Here is a 12,558-nt window from a genome sequence, read left to right as displayed (position 1 = left end):
CAGTATATTAGTTTCAGGTGTACAATACAGTAATCCAACAATTCAATACATTAATCATTGTTCATCATGATAAGTGAGTACTTTCAATCCCCTCTATCTATTTCACCCACCCCCAATCCACCTCCCCTTTAGCAATCACCAGTTTGTTCTCTGTATTCAAGAGTCTAGTTTTTTGTTTGTCTCTTTTTTTTCCTGTTTGTTCATTTGTTTATTGAATTCCACATATGAGTGAACTCATGGTATTTCTCTTTCTTTGAGTTATTTCATTTAGTATTATACCCTCTAGGTCCATCCATGTTGTTGTAAATGACAAGATCTCATTCTTTCTTATGGCTGAGTAATATTCCTTTGTGTGTGTATGTGTATGTGTGTGTGTGTGTGTGTGTGTGTGTGTATCACATCTTTATCTGTTCATCTATTAGTGGACAGCTGGGCTGCTTCCATATCTTGGCTATTGTAAATGATGCTACAATAAAGAGGGGTGGGTATATCTTTTGGAATTAGTGTTTTTGTTTTTTTTGCAGAAATACCCAGTAGTAGATTTACTGGATCATTGTGGTAATTCTATTTTTAATTTTTTGAGGAACCTCTACTGTTTTCCACAATGGCTGCACCAATTTGCATTCCCACAAACCATGCATGAGGGTTCCTTTTTTTTTTTTAATTTTTTTAACGTTTATTTATTTTTGAGGGAGAGAGAGAGACAGTGTGAGTGGGGGAGGGGCAGAGAGAGAGAGAGAGAGAGAGAGAGAGAGATAGAGAGAGAGGCACAGAATCCGAAGCAGGCTCCAGGCTCCGAGCCATCAGCACAGAGCCCAATGCAGGGCTAGAACCCACAAACCGCGAGATCATGACCTGAACCGAAGTCGGAGGCTCAACCGACTGAGCCACCCAGGTGCCCCGAGGGTTCCTTTTTATCCATGTCATTGTCAACACTCGTTATTTCCTGTCTTTTGATGGGATGAGTATAAGATGATATATCATTGTCATTCTGATTTGCACTTCCCTGATGAGTAGTGATATTGAGCATCTTTTCACGTGTCTGTTGGCCATCTATATGTCTAGTTTGGAAAAGTGTCTATTCAGTTCCTCTGCCTGGATTTTTTATTGCAAGGTGATTCAAATTCTTCTAGGAAGTAGCTGGAGAACATATTGGAAATCTAGTGGATACCAGAATGAATATTATCAGGAGCACTTATTCATCAATGAACGAAAAAATCTGAGTATTAATTTGTCATCTCAGTATACCACTATGACTCTCAAAGTTCTATGGGGATCAGTTTAAACTTTACAAACTCTACAACTACATTTACTGAATTTTATGGGGGAAATTAAATTGTATTGTCATATTTTCAAACATGGAAGGATTCACAATAGTGTCAAGATGGTCATGGGATTTAAATCAATACACTGAAAAAGATCAGAACAGGTTAAGTACAGGGAGTGCCTGGAAAAACTTTTGAGGAAGAGCTGGGTTTTCCAGTGCTCTAAACACACACACACACACACACACACACACACACACACACACACATAAGCTTTCTATGTTTTTCTTATACTGGGAAATTTCCTTGTATGTGCTATCCTCTTTTCCCCCAGCAACAGAGTCAGCAGGTAGGTACATTCTCTCAAGAGAAAACTCTCACAGCTCCAATTGGACACCATACATGTACAAATGTCTCAGACTTGAGAATGCTATTGGCAGCATTATTCTACTTGTCTCACCTGGCTGGCCTGGCAGACCTGGGTCTCCTTTGCGCCCTCCTGCACCATCAAAGCCTGGGAGTCCGTTGCGTCCAGGATCTCCTGGAGGGCCAATTGGACCTATAGGGGAAGAAAACAGGTCTTCAAATATGGGTGTAATTCCATATCCAGACAGATACAGGAAACTTAAGGTCCTTCAGTGTCACTAAATTCATAATCTGGTCTTGTCTTCAATCCAGATACATGAAGGAATAGCTCAAGCCTGGGGCAAACGAAGCAGACAAGGATTTAGCTTTAGTTTTATTTTTTTTTAATTTTTTTTAACGTTTATTTATTTTTGAGACAGAGAGAGACAGAGCATGAACGGGGGAGGGGCAGAGAGAGGGAGACACAGAATCTGAAACAGGCTCCAGGCTCTGAGCGGTCAGCACAGAGCCCAACGCGGGGCTCGAACTCACGGACCGCGAGATCATGACCTGAGCCGAAGTCGGACGCTTAACCGACTGAGCCACCCAGGCGCCCCTAGCTTTAGTTTTAAATGATCAATTTTTCTCTGTAGAGATTCCCATAATATGGCAGTTGTGTCTTTGCCTCAGAACAAAATAGGAGTACAAGGCCTGACTTTGTTATCCGTCCCACCACAGGTGGGAGTTGTTACTGCCTGGTTCATTTAGATTATGGAAAGATTGACAACCAATCACTTAATAAGTGAGAAAGACTAAAGTTAGTTTCTAGCTTTGTTTTATAATCAGAGTTGGCTGCAAGCATAGAGTCAAATGGCCAACTAGACAGGATCTAGTTTAAAAATCATGAGGTCTCACAGTGGGTAAGTGAGTCCACCAACTTAGCTTTGTATCCTTCTGGTGGTTGGAACAGAGAAAGCACCAGATCTTGAATGCATTTTCATTTCTTCACAAAATTTGTAACAACATTAACACAATCGTTCAAATTAGAATAGCCAGAGGAAGTGGCTAGGAGAGGTCAGACTTGGCGTAAAGGATAAGATGAGGGCATGAGAAATGAACATTTTCAAGAAAACGGGAGATGGGACCTGTGGCAGTCTGCTATTCTATGAGCTGTTGAGACTCCTCAGAAATGAACTCTGGCAAGTAACAGGAGAACTAGGGAAATGTTCTCAAATAGATAAGGCTTAGAAAGATGATCTGCAAAGGTACCTGGTAAGCCTTGAGGTCCTGGTAGTCCTGGTAGACCTTTTAATCCAGGCTGGCCTGGGATCCCTGGTGGACCAACATCTCCTTTGATTATAATACTCTGTCCTGAAGGACCAGGTAATCCAGGGGGACCTAAGAGGTAAAATATTCAATTTTGAAGGTAGGAAAAAGAAAGGCCAGAAGGAATGGATGCCAAAGTGTCCTAAGGTCAGAATAAAAATTGGTATGAAAGACACAAGTTATAGGTGTTGAAATACTGCCATGTCCAAAAGAAATGTGTCTGGGAAAACTATCATCTCACCCAGAAGACTGAAAAAATAAATAATTTCCTTAGGGTCAATGGAAAAATTAAGCCTACTGTCCCTATTTTCAAGCCTTGAAGCATGACTTGGTTACTAGAAAGTCTAATCCATTACAAATCTGTGTCAGGGGAAGACAATTCTATTTCCGGACAAGTCCATTCTGATTCTAAAATCATTTGCGCTTCTTGTTTATTGTGCTTGTCAAGTGTCCCACTGAACTAGTGATGGAATTTAGCGCTTGTCCTATTTCAATTTACAGAAACCTCTATAAGTCTCCAGCAAAAAGAACTATTCTCATATTAAAAATACTTCCAACTAAAAATGACTTGCTCTTGTGATTTGTTTAACTGAATACGGGAAGGTTAGTATAAAAGCCAATAAAAATCTTAGTGAAGCATTATTGTTAGCCCTGTATCCATCTTAAACTTAAAAGATCTGGTATCAATATTACATTAGTAAATAGAGAGGTTGAGAGATGAGTAAATAAAGGGAACAATCCCTCAGTTGTTGGGGATTGAGACTCTAAAATTTTAGTTGAAAGACAGAATGAAAACATTCAAATTCCTCAATGTGTTTAAAAATTAGGTATAACTAACTCCTGGAGTAAGTCTTACCTGGGGGGCCAACAAGTCCTGGATCCCCTTCAGGGCCAGTTGAACCAGGTATTCCACTGGGTCCCTTCATGCCTGCAAAGAAGGTACATACAATGGCACAGAAAAGCAACAGGGGCCTAGCATTTACCCAGTCAAATCAGAAAATGGGTATCTTATCCCAAAGGAGTTTAAAATAAAAAGGGAACTTCAAAATATCCCTTCAAATACCTGGAAATCCTGGAACACCTGGGAGACCAGGATCTCCTTTCATTCCATTGAGACCTGGCCGACCAGGATTACCCTGAATAAACAAAATTGTTAATTTTAGAAAAGAAAATTGGAGGGGGAGAGAGTGAGGTTATATAGTATTCATATTCATTTATAGCACTGGCTCTAGAGTCAAACTTCCAAGATCCAAATCCCAATTTTGCCTCTTACTAGTCCGTGTGACCTTGAGTTGATTATTTAACCCCTTTGATTCACAGTTTTCTCACCTCTAACATAGAGAAAATAATAGTATCAACTTCATGGAGGTTTTGTGAGGATTAAATGAGATAGCTTATATTAAGTACTTATAAAACTGATTGCCATATAGTGTGTACTTAAGAAATGGCAGCTATTATTTTATTATCATTAAGAAAGAGGTGTTTTTTTTGTTTGTTTTTTTTAGTGTAGCACTGAGGTGATAAGTGCTTCGGTTAGAATCACAAGTGCAAGTGCAGAAATGATAGTCTGCAAGACTTAGCAAAAAATATAGCAGGACCTGTTAATTGGGTTTGAGGGACAGGAAAACTATGGGAAGAAGAAGAGTTGAGAGGAAGTCTAGAATGTACCTAAAGGAAGAGTAAGTGTGTTAAAATTAAACTCTCATTATTAGGAATAAAAGAGGGGCAAACATGGTACATATTAGTCCAACATGTAAGAAACAGCTTAAAAAAAACAGGGCATGTTAGAAAGACATAGGATCCAGCTTGAAGAAGTTTCCAAATCCAGGATAATTTGAGCATGAAAATAGGTAATTACAGTTTAAAAAACTTAAAAATGATTAAAAAAGAGAATTTATGTGTCCATACTAATAATAAATAAACAATACATGGAAGAGAAGGGAGGCTCTTGCTTACCAAAGGGCTGACTGGTATATGTAGAGGTAGTGCTAGAGTTAAAAAATTATCAGTTTGCCACTATTCTAGTATTGGTTGGTTGAGACAAAAATCATAAATAGATTTAACTATATGGGGAAATTCTGATGATGAGCAATATATTTGCATGGTCTTAATGTGCATTCCTATAGTTTTGCTTATTAGTTACAAGGAGAAGAATAGTAACCATACAGTGGAGAAATCAGATAACAATTTGTTGGAATGATCAAAATTAAAATCACCAATGAAGGGCAGATGACCATTTTGGGTCTAAATATCTGATGGAGGACACAACATCACTCATGTAGTATTCCAGCTTGGGATGCATAACTAGAGTGAAGAAACAGCAGACAAAAGAAGGAACATTCTATTTTTAAAAATAGAATATATTAAAATCAGTATGCACTCAGGTATTTAGTACTAAAAGCATGACAGTTGCAACTTATTCTCAAATGTTTATATATATACACACACATACAACATACAGGGTAAAACATTAACAACCAGTCCATCTGAATAAATGATACATGAAGTTTTTGTTTTTGTTTTTTTACCATTCTTGGAGTTTTTCTGTAAGTTTAACATTATTTCCAATAAAAGAATTAAAAAACATGCAAATATAAGAACTAATTTACACAAAAGAAAATGAACAGAACTTGATAATACTAGATTCATTAAATCTTGGTATCAGGCAGTAGTAGTCTTGAATCAAGTATAGAGACATGTGAACTGGAAGAATGAGGGAAATGAGTGAGGAGGGAGTAAGTAGAGAATGAATAAAGAGAAGACTAAAATTTAATTCTAGCATGTGTCTAGAAGAATAGTGGTGACATGAGGAAAAGAGGTTAGTTGCTGGAAAGCTTTAAGGACTACTTTTTTAGATCCTTTTTCTTTTTTCTGCTATAAAGCAGCCACCAGAGTTAAAAGACTGAGCCCAAACTGTGTTGGTCGCAATCTAACAATCCTTCTGAATGAATGCAAGAAACATTAATGATCCATAAAGAAGCATGTGACTTTCTGGGTCACTCAAACCAATGTGCAAAAGTACATGAGTACAGATGTAGGGATATGTTATTATTCCTTTTTTACAGGACTTTTTTTTTACTCATAGACACAAAGCAGAAGTGTGAAGTGGAGCTGAAATTTGAACCTAATTCTAATTTCAAAGTCTAAAATATCCCCACTCAACTCTAATTACTTCCCTGTGAAAGGTCTCATTCACATTCAATGCTCTGGTATGTGTGTCTCCTTTTATGAATTTGCTTTCACTGAAAAGAAGGTTTCTCAAACCTAAACAATATACATAGCAATGACTCCAGGTAAAATATCTTCTGAGGAACTCCTTAACTATACAGTAACAAAGTTCCTTTAGTTGGAAAAAATAGGAAACTTGCCTTTTTTTTCTTCGTAATTCACCAGGGAGCCATATATACAGCCTTGACCAGTAAATACTAATAAAAATAATGCAGCTTAGAATTCTCATTTTGAATGCAAACACCCACACCCCTTTCTCATCAAATATCTACCCCCATTTCCTACCTGGAGTCCTGGTGGTCCTTGATCTCCTTTCAAACCAGGCAAACCAGGTTGCCCAGGTTGGCCTGGGTTTCCTCTCTCTCCTTTAATGCCTCCATTTCCAGGGAGACCCCGGGGACCTTCTGGACCTGGTAGACCTTGATAATGCACAACAAATGGACAAATTTCAGTATAGCATAAGAGTAGTATAAAAGTCTGGTTTTTAAATTATCAGTCACCTAAATCCTATTAGTTTGCAGAATAAAATCCAGACTACATTAAAATATATAGACCTATGATAACCCTTTCTAATATAAATTAGGCTGGGTTCTTTTTGTTATTAACTCTTATTTGCAGACCATTTTAGTTTGCATTTTATTGTATGTTAAATCTAATAAGATCACAGTTAAAGAAAGGACCCAGGACATTATAATAAAGATTGCTTCTGTAACCCCAAGTGTTTAACTTAAGTGAAAGTAAACAAACACTATAGGACACTGTTCTCAAATTGGAGCATATATCAGAATCCCCAGGACACTCTGATAAAACATATTCTTGAGCTTACCCCCAAAGTTTTGGATTCAGGAAGGCTGGGGAGGGGTCCAGGAATCTGCATTCTAACAAGTGCCCTGTAACTAAAGCTGCTGGTTTCAGACCACACTTTAAGAATTGGTACTTAGGACAATCAGGGATTCAAGCAATTTGTCTCATTGCGATTAATATCAAATTGCTTTATAAGTAGTTATTTTGTAAGTAGTATTTGTAAGTGGTTTCATTCGGCTTTTATTACTATGCAATTAAGATAGTTACTTGAGCAAACTGATTTCATTTTAGTGCCATGCTTATTAATATACGTTAATATTTTAGTGTCAGAAATTCATTTAAATTATTTCTGAAGAAAAATTTTGCATATGTCTTGTGAATAAATAAAATTATTTAAAATAGGATTTTTGCTAAGCTCTTTTCCTTATACTATATTTTTAACTTTTCATTCTAAATAAAGATATTAGGTCTATGAAGCAACCAAGGGGATCTTGTGAATGGCCACATCTTTTGTCACTAGGTGGGAAATAACTGTTACTTACTTGCTACACAGTGATTGAAGCTAGGACTATCTAGTTCTGCCTTAAGAAACTAGTTATGAAGCACTAAGAAATGAACAGGCAAAAGTTAGCACTTACACATTTTCTCCTCTGGTTATCTTAGTGTTTCATTGGTTTCAATAAAAAAGGAAAATATATAGTGATTACTTTGGAAGGAAATATCATAGGCAAATGAATTTAGAATACCTGAATTCATGCTTACCTATGGACAAAGGGTTATCTTTTTGATCTGAGATAAAATTCAGACTTTAGTTCTCTTCCAATACTCCTAAGACCCAGAATCAATGACTACATTCTAACAAGGCAGCATGGCCTACAGATTAAGAACGCTGGGCTCTGGAGCTAGAATGCTAGGTTGGAATCCCAGCTCCAATAATCATTAGCTGCTAGGCTTTAGCAAGTTTATTAATCTCTTTGGCCTCAATTTCCTCCTTTTAAAAACGGAAATAAGAATAGTACCTACTTTATCAGGTTGTACCAAGGATTAAATAAGATAATATGTATACATTATTTTTTTTTTTTAATTTTTTTTTTCAACGTTTTTTTATTTATTTTTGGGACAGAGAGAGACAGAGCGTGAACGGGGGAGGGGCAGAGAGAGAGGGAGACACAGAATCGGAAACAGGCTCCAGGCTCCGAGCCATCAGCCCAGAGCCTGACGCGGGGCTCGAACTCACGGACCGCGAGATCGTGACCTGGCTGAAGTCGGACGCTTAACCGACTGCGCCACCCAGGGGCCCCTGTATACATTATTTAACACAGTGCCTGCACTTAGTAAGAATTATGAAAGAGACTTTTAAAAATTATTAGCACTATTATTACCTTCATTCTTAGTAAAACTGAAAGAACCTATCTTTGAAATATGAGCCCATTTTAAATATTTCAGCTATTTCTATGTTATTTCATATGATAACACTATTCTATCTGGCACATAAGAAAGAGGAAGCAGGTCCACAACAGCACAATTGTTTTATCTTTAAGCAGTTTAAATTATATAGTCACCCAAATCCAGCAACCAGAAAGACACACTTAGAAATTCCCTTCCTGATCATAAAGAAAGGGCTGGAATACTTAACACTAAAATAAACAAAGAAAAGCAATTGTTGAGTTCAAACCCCTTAGATAGGGTTTTCTAAGCAAAATTATTTGCTTTCATCCATAATGTATAATTTGGACTAGAAATCAGGTAGCAAATCATCTTATTAGGAAAAAAAAATAAACTGTTAATCAGCCCAACAATGACAAAGTAAGAGTAAGATCGGGGGAAAAGGGGAATCTTTTATGATTCTTTTCCCCAGGCTGAAAAGTTATCAGAATATTTGAAAAAAAAAGTAGGCTTGTTATGGGCATTGTTCTTTCTGCAATTAAAATAAGATATTGGGAAATTTACATGTCATTAATTCATACCTGCCATTCTGGAGTCCCTCAAATTTAAATTAATGATTTGCTAATGATATAAGGGACATATAGATTTTATTTTTAAAGTCCTCAACAGCTACGCTCTTCCATTTTTGAAAATAGCCACATAAACACAAATCAGAGCAATGTCAAGCAACAAAACTTCAAGAAAATAATATCAATATGCAGAAATTACAAATGGACCAGATACCTAACTAAAAATCTTAACGCAGTCTTAAAGATAACAATACGTGTATATCCATTTAAAATTCAACATGTCTTCATGTAAGAATTACCTATTATAAACAATTGAAGCCACAAAAACCTAATGTCATTTCAAACTTGATTATAAACAACTAACAATACCTTCACCAATATGTTAAATACCAGAGCAGGTAGTATTTGAGAATAACAGCCCCCTTCAATGACTTCTGAGTTATAGCAAAAACAAAACAAAACAAAAACAAAAAACTGCATTTCTCTTATCACACATGCAAAACATTTAAAAAAAAAAAAAATAAAGAATTGACCAGTGAAGAGTCTAACCTTGAAAACCTGGGAAGATCAGAGTTCACCAAAGCTCAAAGATCGATGTTAGCAGTATCAGACATCACACAGTACAAAATAAGATTATGAGTTAGAAGTGGTTCACATTATAGCACAAGTTAAACAATAATCCTCTTTGCCAGCATATCTCATACCTACAGCGTAATCAGTAGGCAAACAGAACCATACAGAAGTATAGAGAGCCAAACATTTTCAAATAGAGCTTATTATAGGAAATAAGCTGCTAGTTTTCATTAATTCAAAAAATGGAAAACTCTACTAAAGATATCATGTTAACACTACTACCATGGCTTTCCAAAAGTTAGCATCTCAAACATTAAAGTTGGAAAGACAGTACCATTTCGCTGATAGCCTTCCATTCCCTTCACGAAGGGTTAATTTTGTGTAAATGTTTAAGTTTATATTGGCCTCTGGCTTCTCTTAGGAAAAATTCATGGTGCAAACTTCTTGATATGTTCAGATTGCCTCAAAGAGGTACAGTTAACTTTAAAAGGCCTATTAGACAAAAATACAAAGATCACAGGTGACTAAATAGAGAAATTAAAATACAGGTACACAATGGCCATTACCAACTGTACTTCTATGTGCCTTCTTTGAAAATCATTTCATGTAGCCACCTTCTGATTTTTTTCATAATTCATCAAGAAACTTTCTTTTCTGCATTATTATTTGTAACAAGTTATTCAGAGAAAAACCAATATATATATTTGTTCATCACTGAACTTTAAAATATAAAGAGCCAAATTTTCCAAAAATGTGAAGGCCATCAGTGAAAGGGTACTTTAAAATATTTTGACATGCAATATCCTACCCCAAACCACAGAAAATACCAAATTAACTTTATTATTATTCAATGCACATATTAAATCAGTCTATTAACTATTAAAAGAAGGATCATTAAATAAAAAGATAAAAAGCCTACAAATAGGACCACTCTTGGTTAATGTTAATTAACTGTAAACACAATTTCCTTTCCTTACAAGTCTTGCTATGATTTATAAACACTGAGGTTAGCAGAGAGAATAAATTGTGCTAGAGAATTGAATCTTAGGAATTAGAAAACTTAAGATCTATTCTTGGTTCTACTATTTATATCGATGGGATTGTGGACAATTCAATCTCTCTGAGCTTGTTTTCTCACCCACATAATGCGAACAGTGTTGTTTTAAAGATCAAATTGAATTTTGAAAATATGGACCTGATATCTCCATGTACAAGGTGCTACAGGGAACACAAAGGTTAGCTAGACCCAAACTCTGTCTTTAATGAGCTTATAATAAAAGTACATTATATGATGTAAATGGTGGCATGTCACATAAATATAAAACATTATTATTATTACTGCCAGGTAATAAACTTTTAAAGCATTTGGCAATTTGGAATTCAGAAGGCAAACTGATTTATGACAACAGTTTTGGAAGAGTCTGGCCACACAATTAGTTAAATAGAATTCCTACCTAAGATAATTCAGAGTTTGAGTAAAGACATTTTATCTATGTGCATGCTGCATGCTATAGTAGGACCAATACAAGAATGCTTAGAAAAATGTCACTGAAATATATATTTTGGTCTGAGTAGGTAACAAGGAAAACTTCAGATTGTATCGTAGCAAAACTTCTAAGATCTTAATTTCTAAGAGGTAAAATTTTAATGAGTTATATGCCAAGTCAATTTTGTACATGGAGCTCTCAAAGCATTATTTCTCAAATGACCTAATAAAGTAACTGAAAAAATAAAATAGAAAATTTAAAGTCTTGGACATAAGTGGTAATAACTAAAGATAAGCTGATGAATTGATTAGTAAATTTTAAATCCAGTTTCCATTTAAGGTTGTACTCTTTCACTATTGCAAAGAAGAGAACACTGTAGACACTAGGTTCCAATAACTATGTAATTTACAGTACATCTGGTAAATAAGATGTCAAATTGCTTTTAAAGTAATGTGGCTACTTCCCTTTTTCTTCTTTGAATATATTCTGGTGCCTCAGAAGAAAGCAATCTTCTTCTAGCCAACACTAAAATCTGGAAGTGATCAAGGCAGCAGACGTCTATGCAAGTCAGACAGGGGCGTACTCAAAACTACTTCAAAGTATGCTTTAAGTTTTCTCTTTATCATGGTGATAGTTAAATCTTATGCACTTGTCTTAATCTTTTTGATGACATCCATTTTGGAAAAACATACGAGGCAGTTAATAGGGATTGATGGAATTTATGAGGTAACAAAAACAAGAGAGTGGAGGCAGGCTCCAGTTTCCTATAACTAAGAGTCTCCTAAGATGGCAGAAGCAGCTTTGCTTCATCACTTATATTTTTTGAAGTTTATTTACTTATTTTGGGAGAGAGAGAGAGAAGCAGAGAGAGAGAATCCCAAGCAGGTTCCGCACAATCAGTATGGAGTCTGATGTGGGGCTCAACCTCATGAACCATGAGATCATGACCTGAGCCGAAATCAAGAGTCAGACACTAAACCGACTGAGCCACCCTGGCGTCCATTTTGCTTCGTCACTTATTATAACTAGAATAAAAAGTCAGATCATAAGCATTGAGCCATATAACTGCCTTTGTAGAAGGATTATGTGTGTTACTAGTAAAGCAGACACTTAACACAAGAGCACTGGGAAGCTCTCAGTCAGATTCCCAGCTATGCCAGCGATTAACCATATGACCTTGAGCAAGCTTCTTGACATCTTTGGGCCTCTGTTTTCTCAAATGTGACAAAGATTCTCTCTTTGACTAAACTTTAGACAGGCTCCTCTGAGCCTTCTTCTCAACCTGGCCTCATCCCTGGGCCCTGTTCTTGGTATGCTGAGTCTAGTTTTAGCAAGAATCCTGCTAAGTCAGTTTAGGAAGAGTCACCCCACTGTTGATATCTGATCAAGTCCCCCATCCCCCAACCTTGATGTCTAAGTCTTTGGCCTGACTTTAGTAAGGATTCTATAAGGCAAGTTTAGCAAGAATCTACCTTCCCTTGATGTTTCCTTCTAGTAATTTTTCATTCACTTACTCTCACTCTGCTGGTTGACCATAAATCCTCATTTTTCTTTGTTGTATTCAGAATTGAGCTC

The 12,558-nt window shown here is 36.3% G+C and overlaps 1 protein-coding gene across 3 annotated transcripts in view; it reads right to left on the bottom strand.

The window, feature by feature from the left end:
- Positions 1-12,558, bottom strand: part of COL4A5 (collagen type IV alpha 5 chain) — a 248,812-nt gene that overhangs the window by 9,276 nt on the left and 226,978 nt on the right. For all 3 annotated transcript variants that reach the window (XM_058714478.1, XM_058714476.1, XM_058714477.1), the window contains 5 exons: positions 6,450-6,583; positions 4,000-4,072; positions 3,793-3,864; positions 2,880-3,008; positions 1,726-1,824 (listed from right to left, as the gene is read on the bottom strand). In XM_058714478.1, coding sequence (XP_058570461.1) covers positions 1,726-1,824; positions 2,880-3,008; positions 3,793-3,864; positions 4,000-4,072; positions 6,450-6,583 — 507 coding nt within the window. The remainder of the gene's footprint in view (positions 1-1,725; positions 1,825-2,879; positions 3,009-3,792; positions 3,865-3,999; positions 4,073-6,449; positions 6,584-12,558) is intronic.

Source organism: Neofelis nebulosa, chromosome X (assembly GCF_028018385.1).
Source record: "Neofelis nebulosa isolate mNeoNeb1 chromosome X, mNeoNeb1.pri, whole genome shotgun sequence".
Classification (NCBI taxonomy): domain Eukaryota; kingdom Metazoa; phylum Chordata; class Mammalia; order Carnivora; family Felidae; genus Neofelis; species Neofelis nebulosa.
Note: the sequence above shows the minus strand (reverse complement) of the source record. Positions and strands in the feature narration are given on the sequence as shown.